This window comes from Sus scrofa, chromosome 1, assembly GCF_054392235.1.
Source record: "Sus scrofa isolate SSC_HxYL_T2T_F1_AM1 chromosome 1, Sscrofa_HxYL_maternal_Yorkshire_Landrace_v2.0, whole genome shotgun sequence".
Taxonomy (NCBI): Eukaryota; Metazoa; Chordata; class Mammalia; order Artiodactyla; family Suidae; genus Sus; species Sus scrofa.
This window is the reverse complement of record NC_139383.1, coordinates 74,595,966-74,620,513: the sequence shown is the minus strand read 5'-3', so window position 1 is coordinate 74,620,513 and position 24,548 is coordinate 74,595,966. Positions and strand designations below refer to the sequence as shown.

At 38.4% G+C, this 24,548-nt stretch overlaps 1 protein-coding gene across 12 annotated transcripts in view; it reads right to left on the bottom strand.

Annotated features, from left to right (window-relative positions):
* Window positions 1-24,548, bottom strand: part of AFG1L (AFG1 like ATPase) — a 223,193-nt gene that overhangs the window by 132,973 nt on the left and 65,672 nt on the right. For all 12 annotated transcript variants that reach the window (XM_084962524.1, XM_084962529.1, XM_084962492.1 and 9 more), the window contains one exon: window positions 17,354-17,453. In XM_084962524.1, the coding sequence (XP_084818650.1) occupies window positions 17,354-17,453 (100 nt within the window). The remainder of the gene's footprint in view (window positions 1-17,353; window positions 17,454-24,548) is intronic.

The following is a 24,548-nucleotide window of genomic DNA, read 5'->3' as shown; positions in this document are numbered from 1 at the left end:
ATAGTCTCTTTTAACTAGAATGTAAAGTTACTTAACATTTCATATTAGGTCTATGATTTTATTTTTCTTTTTACCTCCCCTATTTTTTCTTCCTCTGTTCCTCTTTTCTTGACTTTTTTTTTATTATTATTTGTATATACTTTAAAATTCCTTGTCAACTGGAGTTCATTTTACTTTTGTTGCTGTTATAGGGGTTACGATATAAACAGGCATACCTCAGTTTATTGTGCTTTGCTTTATTGAGCTTTGCAGATACTGCATTTTTCACAAATTAAAGGTTTGTGGCAACTCTGTGTCGAGCAATATACTGGCACAATTTTTCCAACAGCATTTGATCACTTCATGTCACTAGGTCATATTTTGGTAAATCTTACAATATTTCAGACTTTTTCATTATTATTATATCTGTTATGGTGATTTATAATCAGTGACCTCTGATGCTATATTACAAAAAGATTACAACTCACTGAAGGCTTGGATGATGGTTAGCATTTTTTAGCAATAAAGTTTTTTATTTTTTTGGTGGGTTTTTTTTTGGTTTTTTTTTTTTTTTTTTGGCTTTTTAGGGCTGCACCTGTGGCATATGGAGGTTCCCAGGCTTGGGGTCTAATTGAAGCTACAGCTGACAGCCTATGCCAGAGCCACAGCAATGCCAGATTCGAGCTGCATCATCGACCTACACCACAGCTCACAGCAACGCCGGATCCTTAACCCACTGACTGAGGCCAGGGATCGAACCTGCAACCTCACGGTTCCTAATTGGATTCATTTCTGCTGCACCGCGATGGGAACTCCTAAAGTATTTTTAATTAAGGTGTGTAAATTGCTTTTTTAGACATAACACTATTGCACACTTTACAGACTATAGTATAAACATAACATTTAAATGCACTAGGAAACAAAATTTGTGACTCATTTTATTGCAATATTCACTTTAATGCAGTGATCTAGAACTGAACTCGCAGTATTTCCAAGGTATGCCTGTATCCTTAACTTTTCACACTCTACTTAGAATTATCATACTGCACCAAAAAAATACAGAAAACTTGCAGCCATATAATTCTATCTAAACACACTCCTTTTTGCTATAGGTGTCATGTGCATCATATCTATATATATTATAAACCCCACAAGACAATGTCATAATTTCTCATAAAACAATCACTTCTATTTTTTTGGCCATGCCCACAGGATGTGGACGTTCCCAGGCCAGAGATCAAATCTGCACCAGAGCAGTGACCTGAGCCATAACAGTGACAATGCCAGATCCTTAATCCACTGAGCCACCAAAGAACTCCCAATTGTTTCTATTTTTAAGAAAGTAAGAAGAAAAACTACTTACTTATATTTAGCCCAATATTAACCATTTCTGATGCTCTTCATTTCTCCTTGAGGATCAAAGTTTGTTATCATTTCCTTTTCACCTGAAGAACTTCTTTTAGAATATCTTGTAGTGCATATCTGATGGCAATAAATTTGTCTAGTTTTCTTTGATATCAAAATGTCTTTATTCTTGAAGGAAACTTTTTTTTTTGGTCTTTTTAGGCCTGCACCCACTGCCTATGGAAGTTCCGAGGCTAGGAGTTGAATCAGAGCTAAAGCTGATGGCCCACACCACAGCTGTAGCAATGCCATATCCAAGCCACATCTGCAACATACACCAAAGCTCACAGCAATGCCAGATCCTTAACCTACTGAGCACTGCCAGGGATCAAACTTGCATCCTTATGGATTCTAGTTGAGTTCTTTACCACTGAGCCACAACAGGAACTCCAAAGGAAACTCTTGACTGATATAAAATTCTAGGTTAGGAGCTCCTGTCGTGGTGCATCAGAAACGAATCTGACTAGGAACCATGAGGTAGTGGGTTCAACCCCTGGCCTCGCTCAGTGGGTTAAGGATCCGGCATTGCCATGAGCTGTGGTACAGGTCGCAGACTTGGCTCAGATCTGGTGTTGCTGTGGCTCTGGCGTAGACTGGCAGCTGCAGCTCTGATTAGACCCCTGGCCTGGGAACTTCCATGTGCCGCGGATGCAGCCCTCAAAAGACAAAAAAAAAAAAAAAAAAAAAAAAAAAATCCTAGATTAACAATTTCTTTGCCAGCATTTTAAAGATGTTCCACTGTCTCTGGTCTCCATGGTTTCTACTGGAAGTCATCAATAGTTAATCATTGTTCTCCTGTATTTAATGTCGTTTTTCTCTGGCTGCTTTCTCGATTTCCTCTTTACCTTAGGTTTTTAGCAGTTTGACTACAATGTACCTAAGCAGTGTGTGCTTGTATTTATTCTGCTGGGATTTCTTTTTTTTATTGTTATTACTCAAATGAATTTGTCACATCTATAGTTGCATAATGATCATCACAGTCCAATTTCACAGGATTTCCATCACACAACCCAAGCACATCCCCCAACCCCACAAACTGTATCCTCAGGAGACCATAAGTTTTTCAAAGTCTGTGAGTCAGTATCTATTCTGCAAAGAAGTTGTCTGTCCTTTTTTCAGATTCCACATGTCAGTGAAAGCACTTGATGTTGGTGTCTCATTGTACGGCTGACTTCACTTAGCATGATCATTTCTAGGTCCATCCGTGTTGCTAAAAATGCCAGTATTTCATTCCTTTTAATGGCTGAGTAATATTCCATTATGTATATGTACCACATCTTCTTGATCCACTCCTCTGCTGATGGACATTGAGGTTTTTTCCATGTCTTGGCTATTGAGAAGAGTGCTACAATGAACATCGGAGTACGTGTGCCTTTACGAGTCATGGTTTTTTCTGGATAGATGCCCAGGAGTGGGATTGCTGGCTGAAATGGTACTTCTATGTTTAATTTTCTGAGGAATCTCCACAGTTTTCCACAGTGGTTGCACCAATTTACAATCCCACCAACAGTGTACTAGGGTTCCTTTTTCTCCACACCCTCTCCAGCACTTATTGTTTGTAGACTTTTGGATGATGGCCATTCTGGCTGGTGTAAGGTGGTACCTCATAGTTGTTTTGATATGCATTTCTCTAATCCTGAGTGATGTTGAACATCTTTTCATGTGGTTTTTTTTTTTTTTTTTTTTTTTGGCCATCTGTATGTCTTCTTTGGAGAACTGTCTGTTTAGATCTTCTGCCCATTTGTTGATGGGGTTGTTTGTTTTTTTGGTATGGAGCTGCAGAAGGTGTTTATAAATTTTGGAGATTAATCCCTTGTCAGTCAATTCACTTGCAAAGATTTTCTCCCGTTCTCTGGGTTGACTTTTCGTTTTGTTTAGGGTTTCCTTTGCTGTGCAGAAACTCTTAAGTTTAATCAGGTCCCATTTGTTTATTTTTGTTTTTACTATCATTACTCTAAGAGGTGGATCTGAGAAGATGTTGCTGTCATTTATGTCAGAGTGTTTGGCCTATGTTCTGCTCTAAGAGTTTTATAGTGTCTGGTCTTATATCTAGGTCTTTCATCCATTTGGAGTTTATTTTTGTGTATGGTGGTAGGGAGTGTTCTCATTTCATTCTTTTGCATGTGGCTATCCAGTTGTCCCAACACCACTTATTGAACAAGCTGTCCTTTCTCCATTGTATAGTCTTGCCTCCTTTGTCATAGATGAGTTGGCTGTAGGTGCGTGGGTTGAATTCTGGGCTTCTAATCCTGTTCCACTGATATATATTTCTGTCTTTGTGCCAGTACCATGTGGTTTTGATGATTGCTTCTTTGTAGTATATAGTCTGAAGTCAGGGAGCCTGATTCCTCCAGCTCCATTTTTCTTTTTCAGGATGTCTTTGGCTAGTCTGGGTCTTTTGTGCTTCCAAACAAACTTTAAAATATTTTGTTCAAGTTCTGTGAAAAATGTCCTTGGTAATTTGATAGAGATTGCATTGAATCTGTACATTGCCTTAGGTAGTACAGTCATTTTGATAATATTAACTCTTCCAATCCACGAGCATGGTATATCTTTCCATCTATTTGTGTCATCTTTAGGTTTACTGCTAGGTATTTTATTCTTTTGGATGTGATGGTAAACGGGATTGCTTCCCTAATTTCTTTTTCTTCTCTTTCATTGTTAGCATGTAGAAATGCCATCAATTTCTGTGTATTAATTTTGTATACTGCGACTTTGCCAAATTCATGGATGAACTCTAACAGTTTTCTGGTAGAGTCTTTAGGATTCTCTAGGTATAGTATCATGTCATCTGCAAATAGGGATAGTTTTACTTCTTCCTTTCCAATTTGGATTCCTTTCATTTCTTTTACTTCTCTGATTGCTATGGCTAGGACTTCCAAAACTATGCTGAAGAGTAGTGGTGAGAGTGGACATCCTTGTCTTGTTCCTGATCTCAGCAGGCATTCTTTCAGCTTTTCACCATTGAGAATGATGTTCGCTGTGGGTTTGTCATATATGGCCTTTATCATGTTGAGGTAGGCTCCTGTTATGCCCACGTTCTTAAGGGTTTTGATCAGAAATGGGTATTGGATTTTGTCAAAGGCTTTTTCCTCGTCTATTGAGAGGATCATATGGTTTTTATTCTTCAGTTTGTTAATGTGGTGTATCACACTGATGGATTTGCAGATATTGAAGAATTCTTGCATCCCTGGGATAAATCCCACTTGATCATGATGTACAATCCTTTTAATGTATTGTTGGATGCGGTTTGCTAGTATTTTGTTGAGGATTTTTCCATTGATGTTCATCAGTGAAATTGGCCTGTAGTTTTCTTTTTTTGTGATATCTTTGTCTGGTTTTGGTATCAGGGTGATGGTGGCCTCATAGAATGAGTTTGGGAGTATCCCTTCCTCTGCAATTTTTTGAAATAGTTTCAGAAGGATAGATTTTATCTCTTCTCTAAATGTTTGATAGAATTCGCCTGTGAAGCCATCTGGTCCTGGACTTTTGTTTGTTGGAAGTTTTTAATCACAGTTTCCATTTCAGTTCTTGTGATTGATCCATGCATCTTTTCTATTTCATCTTGGTTTAGTCTTGGAAGATTGTACTTTTCTAAGAATTTGTCCATTTCTTCTAGGTTTTCCATTTTATTGGCATATAGTTGCATATAGTAGTCTCTTATGATGTTTTGTATTTCTCTGATGTCCGTTGTTAACTTCTCCTTTTTCATTTCTAATTTTATTGATTTGAGTCCTCTCCCTTTTTTTCTTGATAAGTCTGGATAAGGGTTTATCAATTTTGTTGATCTTTTCAAAAACCAGCTTTTCGTTTCGTTGATTTTCCTATGGTTTTCTTCATTTCTATTTCATTGATTTCTGCGCTGATCTTTATGATTTCTTTCCTTCTACTAACTTTAGGTCTCGTCTGTTCTTCTCTATCGAGCTGTTTTAAAAGTAAAGTTAGCTTGTTTCTTTGAGCTTTTTCTTGTTTCCTGAGGTGGGCCTGTATTGCTATAAACTTTCCTCTTAGAACGGCTTTTGCTACATCCCGTAGGTTTCAGAGTGTCATATCTTTGTTGTCATTTGCTGCTAGGTATTTTCAATTTCCTCTTTGATTTCTTCAGTGATCCATTGGTTGTTTAGTAGCATGTTGTTGAGTCTCCACGTGTTTGTGTTTTTTGCAGTTTTTTTCTTGTTGTTGATTTCCAGTCGTATAGTGTTGTGGTCAGAAAAGATGCTTGATATGATTTCCATTTTCTTAAAGTTACTGAGGTTGGATTTGTAGCCCAGGATGTGATCAATCTTAGAGAATGTTCCATGTGCACTTGAGAAGAATGTGTATTCTATTGCTTTTGGATGGAATGTCCTATAAATATCTATTAAGTCCATCTGGCTTAATGCTTCATTCAGGGCCTGTGTTTCCTTATTAATTTTCTGTCTGGTTGAACTGTCCATTGCTGTAAGTGGGGTGTTAAAGTCCCCCACTATGATTGTGTTATTGTCGATTTGTCCTTTTAAGGTTGTTAGCAGTTGCCTTATATATTGTGGTGAACCTATGTTGGGTGCGTAGATATTTAAAGTTGTTATATCTTCTTCTTGGATTGATCCTTTGATCATTATGTAATGTCCTTCGTCCCTTAAAATATACTTCATTTTAAAGTCTCTTTTGTCTGATAGGTGTCTTGCTACTCCAGCTTTCTTTTGTTCCCCGTTTGCATGAAATATTTTCCTCCCCATCCTCTCACTTTCAATTTGTATATGTCCCTAGAAGTGAAGTGGGTCTCTTTAAGACAGCATATATATGGGTCTTGTTTTTGTATCCATTCAGCCAGTCTATGTCTTTTGGTTGGGGCATTTAGTCCATTAACATTTAAGGTAATTATTGATATGTTCTTACTGCCATTTTACTAATTGCTTTGGATTTGTTTTTGTTGCTCTTTTTTCTTTCCGTCTTCTCTTCTTTTCTGCCTATAGAAGTTCCTTTAGTATTTGTTGTAAGGCTGGTTTCGTGTTGCCGAATTCTCTTGGCATTTGCTCATCCGTGAAGGTTTTGATTTCTCCTTCAAATCTGAATGAGAGCCTTGCTGGGTAAAGTAATCTTGGTTGGAGGTTTTTTCCTTTCATCACATTAAGTATATCATGCCACTCCCTTGTGGCCTGCAGAGTTTCTGCTGAAAAATCTGCCAATAACCTTATTGGGGTTCCCTTGTACGTTACTTGTTTCTTTTCCCTAGCTGCTTTCAAGATTTTCTCTTTGTCTTTAACTTTGGTCAGTTTGATTAATATGTGTCTTGGTGTATTCCTCCTTGGGTTTATTTTATATGGCACTTGTTGTGCTTTCTGGATTTGAGTGAGTGATTCCTTTCCCATGTTAGGGAAGTTTTCGGCTATCATCTCTTGGAATATTTTTTCTGTCCCCTTCTCTCTCTCTTCTCTTTCTGGTACCACTATAATATGGATGGTGGTGCATTTAACGTTGTCCCGGAGTTCTCTGAGACTCTCTTCATTTGTTTTCAATCTTTTTTCTCTTTTCTGTTCCACATCCGTAATTTCCACTAATCGTTCTTCTGCCTCCTGTATTTGCTGTTACCTGCTTCTAGTGAATTTTTTATTTCAGTTATTGTACTTTGCATCTCTTCTTAAGTTTTATATCTTGTATCTCTTTGGTCAGTGTTTCCTGTAAGTTATCCATCTTTGCCTCCAGTTTATTTCCAATGTCTTGCATCATCTTCAGCATCAACAGTCTAAAGTCTTTTTCCTGGAGGCTGAGAATCTCATCACTTAGCTGATTTTCTAGGTTTTTTTTCTTTCTCCCTCATGTGGTGACCTTTTTACAGATAATAGAGTTGTAGCCTCTCTTACTCCTTTTTTTTTTTTTTTTTGTCATTTTTGCTATTTCTTGGGCCACTCCTGCGGCATATGGAGGTTCCCAGGCTAGGGGTCGAATTGGACCTGTAGCCACTGGCCTACGCCAGAGCCACAGCAACGCAGGATCCAAGCCGCATCTGCAACCTACACCACAGCTCACGACAACGCCAGATCGTTAACCCATTGAGCAAGGGCAGGGACCGAACCCGCAACCTCATGGTTCCTAGTCGGATTCGTTAACCACTGCGCCACGACGGGAACTCCCTCTCTTACTTCTGATGTCTGCCTGCCCCCCCCCATCGCCCCCCCACCATGGCTGAAGTCTGTAGGGGGCACTTGCTGTAGGCTTTGTGATGGGAGGGGCTGATGCCTGCTCACTCGTAGGAGGAGCCGAGTCTAATCCTTCTGGTGGGTGGGGCTTAGTCTCTGGATGGGATTAGAGGCAGCTGTGTGCCTGAGGGGTCTTTAGGTAGCCCGTTTACTGAGGGGTGGGGCTATGATCCCACCTGGATTGTTGCTTGCCCTGGGGCTTATCAGCACTGACTGATGGGTGGGGCCAGATTTTCCCAACATGGCCACCTCCAGAAAAAGGCACAGTTGCTGAGTATTCCCGAGAGCTTTGCTTTCAATCTCCTTCCCTCACAACAAGCCACGTTCACTCCTGTTTTCCCAGGATGTCTGCTAAGAACTGCAGTCAGGTTTGACCCAGAATCCTATGGAGACTTTGCTTTGCCCTGGGACCCAGTGCATGTGGAAGTCTGTGTGCACCTTTTAAGAATGGGGTCTCCATTTCCCCCAGTCCCGTGGTGCTCCTGTGCACAAGCCCCACTGGCCTTCAATGCCAGATGCTCCAGGGGCTCTTTCTTCCAGTGCCAGATCCCCACATGTGAGAGTTTGATGTGGAGCTCAGAATTCTCACTCCTGCAGGTGAGTCTCTGTGAACCAGTTAGTTTCCAGTCTGTGGAGCTTCCCACCCAGGAGGTATGGGGTTGTTTATATCATGAAATCGCCCGTCCTACCTCTTGATGTGTCCTCCTCTTTTGCTTCTGGAGTAGGATATCTTTTTAAGGTTTCTGGTCCATTTGGGTGAAGATTGCTTAGTCTTTCTTTGTGAATTTTGTTGTTTTTAGGAGAGAAGTTGAGCTCCAGTCTTTCTATTCCACCATCTTAATCCCCAACCCTCTATTTTTCTTTTTTAGGATACCTTTGGCTATTCTGGGTCTTTTGCGCTTCCAAACAAACTTTAAAATATTTTGTTCAAGTTCTGTGAAAAATGTCCTTGGTAATTTCATAGGGATTGCACTGAATCTGTATATTGCCTTAGGTAGTATAGCCATTTTGATAATATTAACTCTTCCAATCCACGAGCATGGTATATCTTTCCATCTATTTGTGTCATCTTTGATTTCTTTCATCAGTGTCTTATAGTTTTCAGAGTACAGGTCTTTTGTCTCTTTAGGTAGGTTGGATTTCGTTGAGCATCTTGAACCTGTAGGTTTATGTCTTCATTCTGGATTGGGAAATTTTCATTCATATTCCTTCAAAAGATTTTCTGCCCATTATCTCTCCTTGCTTTCTGGGATTCCAATTAGAAATATGTTAGGGAGTTCCCATTGTGGCTCAGCGGTAATGATCCCAACCAGTATCCATGATGATGTGGGCTAGGTATTCTGGCATTGGGGTTAAGAATCTGGCATTGCCATGAGCTATGGTATAGGTCAGAGACACAGTTGGATCTGGTGTTGCTGTGGCTGTGACTTAGGCTGGCAACTTCAGCTCCTATTTGACCCCTAGACTAGGCACCTCCATATTACACATGAAAAGCAAAAAAAAAAAAAAAAAAAGTTAGAAGGCTTGTTATGGGTCTACAAATTCTTAAGTCTCTGTTTCTTTATTTCTATCATTTTCTACTCATCACTTTGGATAATTTCAAGTTCTCTGGCTCTTTGTTCTGTTATCTCCACTCTGCTATTAAGCACATAAAGTGAATTTTTATTTAAGATACTGTCTTTTTTAGATATAGAATTTAAATTTGGTACTATTTTATGATTTCTATCTCTCTGCTGAGATTTCCTATTTTTTGTTCATTATGAACATATTTTCTTTACCTCATTTCCCTCCGAATTATAGTTACAGTTACAGCTTTAAAGTCCTTGTCTGCTAATTCCAATATCTGGGTCATGTTGGAGTTGGTCTTTGTTGATTTTTTTTCTCCTAAGGATAGGTCATATTTTCTTCATTTTCCACTTTGGGATGATATCCTAGACCTTGTGGATTCAGTTTCATTTTCTAAGAGTGCTGCTATTTTTGTTTTAGTGGGAAACTACCTTGGCTGGACTCAAACCATAAACTCAAATCTCAGTTTAGTATCCTTTTCTTAGGAAGCTTGTGGTTTACCCTGCAAATGTATGGTTCATAGGTCAGTCAGAGATTTGGACAGGAATTATACACAGAACTTGGGGCTATATCAATCTAGTTCTTTCTGAGATTCATTTTGCATATTTCCCAGCAGTAATGCTTGCCTTGAACTGTCATCTGGTTCTTCTGGGCAGAAGAATTATGATTTTTACCATTTTAGTCACCCATTATAACATTGACTTTACTTGTCTTAAAGCTGATAGCCATTTTAAAAAAAGAAAAAGAGGGAGTTCCCACCATGGCACAATGGGTTAAGAATCCAACTGCAGCAGCTCGGATCCCTGCAGAGGTATAGATTTGATCCCCTTCCCAGCACAGTGGGGTAAAGCTGCAGCAAGCCTCAGGTTCAGTCCCTGGCCTGGGAACTTCCATATACCTTGGGTGAGGCCATAAGAAAGAAAGAAAAAAAAGAGAGGAAAGGAGGGAGTAAGAAAGGAAGTGAAGGGAATGGAACAGAACAGAATGGAAAGGAAGGAAGGAGCAAAGGAAGGAAGGGAGGAAGGAAGGAAGGGAAAGAAAAAAAAAAAAAAACAGAAAATTCTCTCCATTTTGGATCCTCTTCCAAGTTTTGCGTCCCCTCTCCTAGGACTCTCGGATGGTTGTTATTATATATTTTGTTCAAGATGTATAAATCACTGACTTCAAGAAGGTCATTTGGCTAGGAGCCTACTCAACCCCACCAGAAGTTTTTTAATAGAGGAACATCACCCATTTATATTTCCTGTCATTGTCATGCCTGATCTTATTCTTTTTATTCATATACCTTTTTTTTTTTTTTTTTTTTTTTTTTTTTTTGCTGTTTCTTCTGCTTTCTACGTTTTGCTTTAGGAAATAATTTTTTTTTTTTTTGTCTTTGTTGTTGTTGTTGTTGTTGTTGCTGCTATTTCTTGGGCCGCTCCCACGACATATGGAGGTTCCCAGGCTAGGGGTTGAATCGGAGCTGTAGCCACCGGCCTACGCCAGAGCCACAGCAACGTGGGATCCGAGCCGCGTCTGCAATCTACACCACAGCTCACGGCAACGCTGGATCCTTAACCCACTGAGCAAGGGCAGGGACCGAACCCGCAACCTCATGGTTCCTAGTCGGATTCGTTAACCACTGCGCCACAATGGGAACTCCTGCTTTAGGAAATAATTTTACTTTGATCTTGTCTTTTCTAGGAATTTGAAAAGTAGGTGTATCTTAAATTCTAAAATACTTGGACTGTTTTCCCTAGCTATCAGTGCCACAAATGAGGATACTGTGTCATTCATGATCTGTAAACCCTTTCTCCATGGGGGACAAATTTACAAATATATAAGCAAGCAGTAACTTATACTCAAGTCACAATTATGATCAATTTTCTCATTTCAAACCCTTCTTTTTACTAACTTCATATTAAGATCACCTTTCCTCCAGGGTATTTATTTACCTTTTTTTTATCATTTTATTCTTTATTCTCTTTCTACACACTGGCAGAGCTTCTTAACCTGTTTCCCTACATCACTGATTTCATCTCCTATAGTTTCAATTCACTTCAGTGCTTCTAATGTTGATTTTAATTGATTTAATTAAATTTGTTTATTTCATCTAGCTTTCTTTTTTCAGCTGATTTCTTAGTACAATGGTTTTCAACTCAATCTGTCTTCTCTCAGCTTAGACCTTCCATATTAGAGTCTATGTTTTCTTGATTTTTAAAGAAAACAGAATTTTCTAATACCTACTTCCCTTTCCTACTTATTGCTCCCATATTAGGGTATATAGGGTTCTGTTCACACAACCTTAAAAAAAGAAGCAGTATGACTAACCCTGGAGAAACCCTATAATCAAGATAAGTGGTGATTCCCCTCCCTATTCACCTAGCTGTTCTTAAAATCTTTCTCTCTGTAATGTGTTCAATGATAAAAAGTGATCTATATATATAGCATCCTTGCCTTATTCAACCTTGTAGTAGAAATACCACAGTGTCCCCAGGAAGCATAATTCTGACTTTTAAACTGATATATATTCATATATTCTGTATCATCTTCGTTTATACTTTATAAAGTATTCTATCAAGATGCTGAATTTTGCCAAATGCATTTTCAAACTTTTATGGTAAACATAAATGGATATTTGTTTCTCCCTAGAAGTATTAACATGATAAATTACATTAACATGCATATGTGCACATGCATGCACCAACTTTCTAGGGACAGCCAGTCTTTTATTTACTATAGATACATTGGCTTGACCAAGAATCGCAGAGTGTTGTTGCCTGATAATCTAAGCAAGGCAGGATTATTTTTGGACATTTTGATGTGATGCTATATGAAGCATTTTCATTATAATAAATAGTGAATTAAAAACTAGAAAGCCAAGAATGTACTGTTCAGTCAATAGGGGACTTTTTTCTTTTTGGCACTTTGTGTTTTACTGTCAAAGAAGCACCGTCATTCCAACTTACCTATTCTTTTCCCCATAAAAATATATTATTTTTGATTGAGCATGTTCTTAAGTTTAATTATTAATTTTAATTTTAATTAACTTAATCTACCAGTCTATTATATAACCTGTTAGGGTCTCCATGCACTTATATCTATATTATTTTTCCCTACTAGAATATCATGTAATTAACAAAATTTTATTTCAGAACTTAAAAAGTGAGTAGTATATATACAATTTTTCTTTCTTTCTTTCTTTCTTTCTTTCTTTCTTTCTTTCTTTCTTTCTTTCTTTCTTCCTTTCTTTCTTTCCTTCTTTTGGGGGGGGGAAATGCACCTGCATCATGTGGAAGTTCCCAGGCTAGGGATCCAGTCGGAGCTACAGCCACCAGCCTACACCAAGGCCACAGCACTGCAGGATCTGAGCTGCATCTGCGAGCTACACCATAGCCCACAGCAACACTGGATCCTTAACCCACTGATCCAAACCCACATCTTCATGAATCCTAGTCAGGTTCATTAACCACTGAGCCACAAAGGGAACTCCTATATGATATTTTAATTGTGGACTGTTTGTTTCTTGTTCTTCTAATGACCTGACAATTTAATCTTTTAGGAGTAAAAATATACCTATTTGTATATGGGCTATATAAAGTATTTACCCAAATGACAAAAATGTTAAATAAATCATTTACCTGAGACTTTATAAAAACAAAAAAATTGAGTAAAAACTAGCTCTATATACTTTATCTAAAAATTTCCCAGCAACTCCTTATTCCTATGGATCCCCTCTGCTTTAAGTTCAAGAATGTTAATTAGATTACCCTAGAAAATAGATAGTGGTAGCACTACTAATGTTGTATTTCAAACATTTAAAATATACTAAACATATTTTAAGCTTGCAAGAAAGTGGTAAAATCCCTGCAGACCAGTAAACAAACAGGAAGCTAAAAGCTAAAGGAGTAATATGAGCTAATACTGGCTTAGAGTTTTAACAACTACATGGTGTAGAGAGGATGAAGCCTTAGACCCAAGCAAGGTAGGACCTAGAAATACGGACTAGAAAACAAACAGGGACATGCAGTCACTCTTTGGTACCTTATTCCCTTCACTGCCCCAAGTGCTACTTCCCTTTGTTTTCTTCTCCTGGACTTTCCTAGACCACTCCCTTCCATAGATACTTTCTCTCCTAAGTTTCCAAATTCTAGTATTGCTTTTACTTGGCTCTCAATTACTTTCTATCAAAGTTATTATTTATTAAATGGTTTGATCATTTTCTATGAAAAATCAATAATGTATTTGCCTATAAACTAACAAGTAAGTTATTATCTGACAAAAGATAAGGATATGACTGAAATCTCTACCAACGACCCCCATTCTTGCCCAGGAAACTGATGCATTATAAGTAGAAATGGAAGGAATGGATGTGGAAGGAGATTAAACAAAGAGCCTAAAGAGTCAAGGTGGGGGGAGGGGATATGGCATTCTCCATTGGGCAGTATCTTCTGGGCTTCTAACCTCCAGATTTTTCTATCTTTATTGAATGAAGGCACCAGTACCCATCTAGTTGTACAAGCCAGAAATTTTAAAACTATCCCTTCCCTTTTCCTCAGTATCCAACCTATAATCAAGTGCTATTCATTTTACTTCTTAGATAGACTTCAAATCTATATTCTCTATATCCACTGGCATCACCCTGTATCAGGTCTTCTCAACCTCAGAACTACTGATATTTGGGGCCAGATATTTCTCTTCTGTTGGGGTATCCTTGTACATTACAGGATGTTTTGACAGAATTCCAGGCTGCTACCTACTAGATGCCAGTTGCAGCACCCACCCCCATCCTGCTTGATTGTGACAACCAAAGATATCCCAAACATTGCCAAATATCCCCTGGTTTACAAAACAGCACCCTCCCCATTGAGAATCACTGTCTTATACCAAGTTATCATCATGTCTTGCCCAGCATACTGCAAAAGCCTCCTAATAGGTGTCCGAGTCCATCATATTACTGCACGCAAGCCCATAACCCACTCTTCATACTATAACCAGAGTGATATTCCAAATCTGATGTTACCAATCCCTGCCTAAAGCACCACAGTGGCTTTCCACTTCTCTTAGAATAAAATCCAAAAATCCTTATTTCTGCTTTATAAAGTCCTAGTTCTCACTTCTCCAGATTCTTCTTGTACCTAAGTCCTACTTCCCCTCCTTCACTGCACTCCAGCTACAGCAGCTACCTTTCAGTTCCTCAAATGAGCTATTCTCTCTCCATCCCCTGGGCTTTGCCTCAACCCCCCCAGGAAGGTTCTCCTCCCACCTCTCATTAACACCCTGAGAATAAGTACATGCTATTTTTTTTTTTTTTTTTTTTGGTCTTTTTGCCTTTTCTAGGGCCGCTCCTGCAGCATATGGAGGTTCCCAGGCTAGGGGTTGAATCGGAACTGTAGCCACCAGCCTACGCCAGAGCCACAGCAACGTGGGATCTGAGCCGCGTGTGCGACCTACATGGCAACGCCAGATCCTTAACCCACTGAGCAAGGCCAGGGATCGAACCCACAACCTCATGGTTCCTAGTCGGACTCATTAACCACTGCGCCACAACAGGAACTCCAGTAGATGCTATTTTTAAAATAATACCAACCGTGTGGGAGCTGTGGATTAAAAGCCATGACCTAAAGAAAAAGTTGAATGTACTTTGATGACTGGAAAAGAGGATATTATATGTGGGACAGGGTAGACAAAGATAAGTGATGACCAATAAGGAGGAGAGATAGAGGACAATGTGTCAAAAGGGTCATAAAACCTACGTTCTAGACCCTGTTCTGCCACTTACTATCCATGTGATTTGTTTTGAATCTATGCGGGAAAATTAACTTTTTTGTTGTCCAGTTCTATGGAATCATCAGTACAATCAGCACACAAAACAGTTCCAAAACCTCCCAAATTCTCTTGGAATGGCCCCTTGTAGTCAACACCTCCCCACTTCAGCTTCTGGCAACCACTGGCTCTTTCTTTGTCCTATATGTTTACCTTTTCCTGAGATTCATACATAATCTGTGTCTTGTTTTCTCACTCATGAAATTATATATATACATACACTATCAGGAGGTGGTATATACACATACCATTGTCTTTATATTAAAATATTAAACTAATAATAAGATGATTGTTGTGGCTAAAAAACCTGGGGTATGCTAAGCATCCCATTTAGATAGATATTTAGAAAAGGCTTTCTGTAAGTTTGTAGCTTCATGCCCACTTTTGGAATTCTGCATACCTTGGACTTTCATTTTTCTCCAGAAGGATGGATCCACCTTGTATTTCTGTGTGCTACTTTGATGGGCCTATAACTTTGCTTAATCCTACAAAGCTATGAGCTCCAGAGTATTCCTTAACCTCTCCTATGGTGTCCTTCCTCAGTTTACCACACTGTGCTTAAGCAGCCAACTACAATTTTTTTTTTCAGCAGTCTTTTTTAGGGGGTTGCTCCAAGCTTGTTCTAGAACCTTGCTCTTTAGTTAGTTAGTTAGTTATCTTTTTAGGGCTGCACCTGTGGCATATGGAGGTTCCCAGGCTAGGGGCTGAATCAGAGCTGTAGCCACTGGCCTACACTACAGCCAGAGCAACACGGGAGCCAAGCCGCATCTGTGACCTATACCACAGCTCATGCCAACACCAGATCCTTAAGTCAATGAGCAAGGCCAGGGATGGAACCTTCACCTTCATGGATACTAGTCAGATTCGTTTCCACTGAGCTATGACGGAAACTCCACACCTTGCTCTTTATGAACATAATTTATCCTTGAATGTCTAAAAGTAAAACTGAAGCTACTATTAAATCAACAAGTCGGCTGGAGTGGAGTCAAGCCTCATGGCCCCCTCGATAATCTAATATTACACCTGTAACATGTAGAAGTTCCCTGGCCAGGGATCGAACCCATAATAATTACAAATCCTTAACCTGCTCCAATTCAACCCCTAGCCTGGGAACTTCCACATATGGGGGGAGGGGGGGCTAAAAAGCAAAAAAAAAAAAAAAAATCTGCGTAAATTAGTAGCTAAAGCTGCCAGCCTACACCACAGCCACAGCAACAGTGGGATCTGAGCTGGGTCTGCGACCTACACCACAGTTCACGGCAACACCAGATCCCCAACCCACTGAGCGAGGCCAGGAATTGTACCTGCATCCTCATGGATTCTAGTTGGATTTGTTTCTGCCACGCCATGAAGGGAACTCCCTTACCCAGATATTACTATGTGAGCTACTGTCAAACTAGGTCTCTCTCTTTCTGTATTTGTGTATTTGATCCTTTTTTCTTCCAATTACATTTCAGCTAGTTTGTCTACAATGTTCGATATTTATTTATGTTTTTTTTTTTTTTTTTTTTGGCTACACCTGCGACGTGTAGAAGTTCCCTGGCCAGGGATCGAACCCACAATAATTACAGATCCTTAACCTGCCCTCATGAAGCTTTTGCATTCTGGAAGAGGACAGACAATGAACTATAAACATGGTAAATAAGTAAATTATGTGGTGGGTCCATAAATGCTGTAGGAAAAAAAATAAGCAGGTAGAAAGTAATGCCAGGAAAAAAGGATGGGTTGTAGATTCAAATAAGGAAATAAGTCAAGGCTACATTAGCAAAGTAACCTTTGAGCACAGACCTGAAAAAGGTAAGGATTTAGCCAGGCAGATATCTGGCAGAATAGTATTCCAGTCAGATGTTCACATTAAGAATGCATAAAATATTATTTTTGGTTCCTTCAACCTTCAGCTGACCACATGAGGCTAAAAGAGAGAAGATTTTAAACATTGTTTTTATCTACATATTCTTGTATTTGAATTATTAAATAATGTCCTAATAAGCCAAAAGTGCTTTTTTAGAAATGATAAATCAAGTATCAAAAACTACTTATGCAGGCAAGTTTTAAGTCTTTGTCCAAGATTCAGTTAGGAGTTTTGTCTTTCATTTCACTGAGTTTCTTACGTACGGTCCATGAAAAGCAGTTAGAAAGGCCTACATTTTTTGACATGTGCATATGACACATCTAATACTCAGAGAAAAACTCCAAATGCATAAAACATGGGAGATCATCTGGATTTAGCTTGCTAAGAATATAAACCTTTATCAAATATGAATACTGACTGATTTTTTAGATTAAGTCGGCTATAAAACTAATGAAAAGCAAAGTCATCAGATTTATTAACACAATAAAATGAGTACAAAATTGTGGATTTGTAAAAGCTTGTTAGTTTTCACCTAATTGGATAAGACTAGCACAATGTTTGTTTTTACCTTCCGGTGGCCTGTTGGATGTTGCCACAACGACGACCCCGTTTTTGAACAGATTTTCAAAAAGCTGTTTCAGAATCATGGCATCAGCGATGTCAGTGACCTATGGACAGCAACACATTTGTTTTATTTTAATTTCACTTCTGCTCTAACAAATTTGCTAATGGCTCATCTTTTTCTACGATGGAAGTAAATTCCAAGAGAAAAATTCTAATTATCATCATGAAGAAAAGAGTAGATAATTAAAAGCAGGAAAGACTGTAGTTTTTTAAATTTGACTCTTCTTTTTTGCAAGCCTATCATTTCCACGCAAATTATCAAATGACTCTATGTTAACTTCTTTTATAGAACTACAGGTGGAATACATAGATAATTGTCCTAACATTTAGGAAGTCTAATTAATTAGAACTAACATGGCCAACTCCCTCTTCCGACTCCCATTACAGCCTCCCTCCCCCAAAAAAGAGGAGAAAGAGAGAAAAAGAAAAATATATATACACAGGCTGTTTGAGATTTCTAATACCTTTCTGGCAAAGGTCCCTGAAAAGGTGACTTTAAATGGTCATGGGACTTCAGAAATAAGGACAAGTAGCCAGTGAGACATAATCAGCTGCTGTTGAAAATAGAATGATATGACATAGATACTATTGTGCAATTGTTGCACAAAACAATTCAACAGATGGCCCATCACAAAAATAAGCAATTTCATTGTTCTTTTTAAGTGCCTTCTATTACTGTCCATGAATAATCAAAAGGCACTGCAGTCACTTCCAGCACAGCCAGGCTCTGCTAACCTTTGCAAACACAAATATTCCTTTTACCAAAAAAAAAAAAAAAAAAAAAATTTTACAAAAATGATTAACACAGTGCTTTAAAAAAAAAATAGCTTCTCACAAAACCAGAAATGCAAAATGCAGATAAAACTATTCCAAGTTACAGAGATACACATAACCACTGATCTTTTCTAAAATTATTTTTAAAATCCATAATTAACAAGTAATTTTAATGATAACTTTTAAAAAAGCTTTTAAAAATCACAAAGAAATACAGAAATTAGTGAGGGAAGGAAGCTGACATCAAAAGCAAATATATAGTGAAGGGTGGTATTAATCATTGCACCTTCCTGTATGAATATAATAACATGGATTTTAGATACTCCCCATGTAAAAATGTTTTCATCTTTCTTTAATAGCACATTTTAGATAATCTCAATAAAACTTATTTTATATCCACAAAATTATCACACAATATATATCACACTGTTATTTTTAAACATGTTAACATACAGAGAAACTAGCAGAATTCTTTCAAATTAGATCAAAATACTAAGTTACCAACTAAGTGGTCATAACACAACTAACAACAACAACCTGGATGCCACAGCTCTAAACCACTTTTCTCTTTCAGCTGACATTTTACTCAAAAGTTTAATTATTCCCTTCTCACCTGAACAAAACCAAACCAAACCAGGATATGAGGATATGCAGATTTTTTTTTCTGTCTCAGGTTATAACTTTAAAACATTAGCTAAAAAACTACTGAAGATTCCTTAAATTTAAAAAGACTTCAGGAACTTACAAAGTGGTGATTAAAATGAAAAGGAAAGTGGTACTGATATTATTTAATTTGGAGCTTAGGATCACTGTCAAATTTTGCTTCCGCCAAAACACTCACAGAGAAGGCCCTTTTCAAATGCTTAAACACCAGTGGCATTTCTGATGAGAAGACAGAACAAGCTTGCAAATTTTAGAAGCAACTGCACTTTTAAATTAGATTCCCAATACACTGACTTTTAAAAAGACTGATATCAATTAAAATTACCCAATTTTAGAGAATAAAAATGATCATTTAACTATCTCATTGATGTTCTTGAAAAAATTAGAGCTTTTGTGCCCTAAGTTTCAGAAACGTGAAGGGACATTTCGTTTATAACACAGTGCAAAGGTTTAAACTGAAAGTTGAAGAAAGCAAACAATAAAACCTGTGGTTGAATTATAATTTGTTGTTTTTGTATTATGGAATGTTTTTGCTCTAGCCGAGTAAATTAACTCGGCGAAGCGATGGCTAATTAATAAAGCAGGAGTCACTTGGTGTAGTTGGGTGCCAATGTATACTCTTTTGATCTTGTACCCGCACTTGTTCAGCTTTGCTGGGGAACAGCAATTTTACAGTATAAGTGAACAGAAGACAATTGGCCACACATTCTTGAAGAGTAAGCTTTTTCAGCACCCAGCATTTCATTACCACCAGAAACAAAAGAGAAGGCTACAGATTACCACTAAGGGTAGTCTGCTAATACAGAGAGTGGAGACATTTCATTAGCATTAAAGAGAAAAGATTTTTTTATGACCTAGAGTTGCTTTCCATTATGACTCACTTAAGTAAAAAAAAAAAAAAAAAAAAAAAAATCTACTTGTTAATTTACATGTGTAAGTGCTTGAGTCTCAGTCATCTACTGATTGGTACAGTGCCATGTAATGAATGACAAACATAAGCATGCATTATCGGTAATTAGTATTAGCACAAAAATAAGCATCTATCTTTTATTAGCAGTTCTTAATAGCTTTCCTGTTTTATAAAAAATGGTCAAAACTATTTTTTAAATGATACTGATAGCTTATAAAGGAGAATTTTGCATGACATTCTGTTCATCAGAATTTTTGTTTTTGGAATATACTAGTAAACCATCTATCCAGTGTCCCTAAAAAGAGACAGAAAGAAATGACATATTTTAAAAATTCAGTTTCCTTCAGTATTCTGCTATCTTCAGAATCATAACTGGTTTAATGAGAAATACAAATATTAAAGGAGAATATAATGAACACCCTAAAGAAAATCATTTATTTCAGCAATTAGAACACATAAAAACATCCTATCTAGACAAATTTCTAAACAAGATAAGAACAGTGTATCTTTATTACAGGTAAAACTGAAATGCTATTCTTAGTAAAGACGACCAAGCTAGTGAGGAATACATTCTATAAATGTAATCTGAATGCTACCAAAATATAATCTTAAAAATGCCCTAAACTCAAGAGCACAGAAAAAAATAATATATTCCCATTTTTAAGCAGCAATAAATCCCATTCATCTTCCTAGTAAAATAAATATTATGCTATGATGCTAGTCAGATTGGTTTCTGCTGAGCCACAACGGGAACTCCAGTTAATGGTTAACGAATTAACCAACAGTTAACAGTTAACGAATCTGACTAGCATCCATGAGGACTAGGGTTCGATCCCTGGCCTTGCTCAGTGGGCTAAGGAGCTGGTGTTGCTGTGAGCTGTGGTGTAGGTCGCAGATGTAGCTCGGATCCCGAGTTGCTGTGATTGTGGCGTGGGCCAAAGGCTAGAGCTCCGGTTTGACCCATAGCCTGGGAACCTCCATATGCCCCAGGTGCGGCCCTAAAAGGACCAAAAAAAAAAAAAAGAATAATTTTTAAGTTCTATCTTTAAAACATTTACTAAGGAATTCCTGCTGTGGCTCAGTGGGTAAAGAACCTGACTAGTATCCATGGTGAGCTCAATCCCCGGCCTCACTCAGTGGGTTAAGGACCCAGTGTTGCCATGAGATGCAGTGTAGATCGCAGACGCAGCTCGGATCTTGTGTTGCTTGGTAGCTGCAACTCTGATTAGATCCCTAGCCTGGTAACTTCTATATGCCACTGGTGCAGCCCTAAAAAGACAAAAAGTAAAAAATAAAAATAAAACATTTACTAAAAGCCCACTCAGTTCTAGGTCTACATATTTAAACCCAGAAGTCATATATCAAAGAGAACATATAACAGAGCTATTTCCACTAGAAATTCTAATAAGAGCAGTGATGGTGGATTCACATTGAGTTACCAGCTGTGTGACCATGGACAAGTTACTCAACCTCTCTGACCCTTAACTTCCTCATCAGTCTAATAAAGGCAGTAATAATGCCTACCCTGTAAAACTGTTATGATACATGCAGTAAGTCCTCAAGAAATGTTAATTATGACTATTACCTATGTATGTTATGCATGTTAGTATAAGTCCATGTTATTTAAATATAGCTGTATAGAATTTTAGCTGTAGATGAAGTGATACATAGCACAGTGCAACAGTTAAGAACATAGGTGCATAAAAAGCACTCAATAAACAATAGCTAATATTACTACAGAAAATGCTAATAAAATACAAGGATTCCAAAAATAAATAGGCATTGATTCAAACAGTTCATAAGAGAGATTTTAACAGTAAACAAAGAGATATGGAAAAATCAACCATATTGTTATTTAAAAGAATATATATTAAAATAATGAGATGTCATTTTTTATCTATTAGACAAAAATGATAAGATAATTCAACTTTGACAGAAAAGTGCAGGCCATTATAGAAACAGGAAGTAGAAACTAGTTGGGGGACTACTCTAACAGCTATCACTTGGTACTAGGATTTATTCATTCATTTATTCACTCATTATTATTGTTCATTCATTCATTCTCAAATACTGTTCAAGGTATTTGCAATACATCAATTAGCGAAACAAAGATTCCTGCCTTCAAGTTTACATTCCTATAGAGGAATATATATAATAAACAGGAAACATAATAATAATACATATGTTATGGGGAAAAGGAGGGTAAGGGGCATTAGAAGCATGGGGGTAAATGGCAAATTGCAATTTTCAACAGCATATCGGCCTTTTTAAGGAGGTGACTGAGCAAAGATCTGAAGAAGTGTGAGAGGTATTCTGATGGGTATGTTGGTGGGGGGAGGCCATTCCATCCAAAAAGAGCATCCAGCACAAAGGCTCATCTTGTTTGTTCTAAACTTATGGATCTTGAAGGGTCAGAGTGCTGGTGCAGCAATATTCTGGGGCATCCTTTTAACCCTCTTAGATTTTAGAAAAGGGGGGACAGGTAGAGATCTGGACTTGTAATTAATCTAGTTGTGGTGTGCTAGAGGAGCTTCTCTAAGACCAGCAGAAGATACTCCAGGATATTGAAACTAAGAAATCTAGGCTCTCTCAGTGATTACCTTGCCCTTAGGGCACACATTCTTGCCCTTATAGTCTGGCTTTCCCTGGCTCTTCTGAACAAGGAGTATATGCAAAAATTGGTCTTTTCTTCCATACAGTGGTAAACTCCAAGAGGACTGGGGAGGGGGGTGGTGGGGGGGGAGAAACGAGACTATTAACATTTTTCATCCTAGGACATTCAGGCATCTCTAACATACTAGAGTATTGAACTGAAATTTGCAATCAAATAAAAGCGATCAATTTTGATTTCAGTCTTGTTTTGTTGTCTCTGCACTATTTTCTTCAGAGCAATGCTGAGAAAGAGGCATTTGGTATAACACCCACAATTAACTATGGTTCCCTAATCTATGAAGAAAATAGGATTGGAAACAGTAGGGAGCATTGAGTGAGTCTGAAAGCAAAGGAGATAAGGTCAGAGAGGAAGCAGGAGGGGTTGAGCAAGGGGAATGACACCATTTTACACAGCATCATACATCCTGCCTGAGAATTTTAGCCCTTTTAAGTTAGGGTTTTCTGTTACCTGTAGCCAAAAGCATCCTACAGATACCTCATTTCTTTGCTTTTCTTGGGTTTTGGTTTATCAGGTAATTCTCCTTCCATGGGAGGTAACAGATTTTATATTAAGGAAGGTGACATTTCCACACAGTGCTTCTATTTGTATTATCTTTTCTAGATTGGACGGAAATCCTTCTTGACACGGAAGATAGGAGCAACTATCTGAATTGAATAGTTCCACTCTCAACAAAAACTCTTTGCAAGAAGCAAGCACAAGAGATTCAGCTAAAGAAAAAGGGTTTATCCTTGGGACTCCAGGATGGAAGAGCACAGAGAGCACCTCCTGGGAAGAAGAGCTGGAGATTGGCCTGGGATTACAAATAGCTGGGGAGAGCTCAGCAGCTGTCTAAGGTGCACCCTAGGACTCCTTCCCCTAAAGTGATTCGGCTACTTCCTATATCTCTTTGTTCCTATCTCATTACTAAGTAAGAACTTCCCTCTGTGCCTTTTAGTTCAAATACACATGAAAAAGTATATGACTGGCTCAATCTCCAGGCCATACCATGCAAGTTCAAGGTTGTTGACAAGCTTCTGGACTAGCTATTCATTGACCAGATGTCTAGACATGGTCCATTTGATTGTAGGACAGACAGGGTCCTGTGGCATGGAAGAAGGCTTTTTAAGACAACAGAGATGGGGAATTCCTGTCATGGCTCAGAGGTTAAGGAACCTGACTAGTATCCATGAGGATGTGGGTTCCACCCCTGGCTTTGCTCAGTGGGTTAAGGATCCAGCGTTGCCATGAGCTGTGGTGTAAGTCACAGACTCGGCTCAGATCCCGTGCTGCTGTGGCTGTGGCATAGGCCCGCGGCGGCTACAGCTCCAATTGGACCCCTAGCCTGGGAACTTCCATATGCCAGTGGGTGTGGCCCTAGAAAGACAAAACAACAACAAAAAAAAGACAACTGAGATGAATGAGTAAAGGAGTGACTGTTCAAGCAGCTCTGGATAAAGCAGGCGATAACAGGCAGCTCCATCACATCTACTCCCTCACTGTTAACAAGCAACATTTTATAATGCTAATCTTCCTTAATATATAATCATCCTTTATATTTTGCTATATATTCTATATGTATATACATATATATATTACATCTTTAAATATAATTGATAAATCCTTTTTGTTGCCTGCATTTCCTTTGTAAGACATCACTCATCCTGATACATAGTTGCTTTTGTTTCCTTCTTCCCACTTATGTATCAATCTTCTGAAATCTGAACTCCGTGGAGAATAGCCAGAGCAACCAGATGGGTTTCTGTTAGGACCTCATTATAAAGGCTGTATTACAACTTTCATGGGCCCTTTAACCTTCATGAGCCCCACACACAATTAAAAGTTTACACACAGACGCACATATATACATACAGTATATATATATATATATTTTTTTGTCTTTTGTCTTTTTGTTGTTGTTGTTGTTATTGTTGCTATTTCTTGGGCCGCTCCCGCGGCATATGGAGGTTCCCAGGCTAGGGGTCCAATTGGAGCTGTAGCCACCGGCCTACGCCAGAGCCACAGCAACATGGGATCCGAGCCGCGTCTGCAACCTACACCACAGCTCACAGCAACGCCGGATCGTTAACCCACTGAGCAAGGCCAGGGATCGAACCCGCAACCTCATGGTTCTTAGTCGGA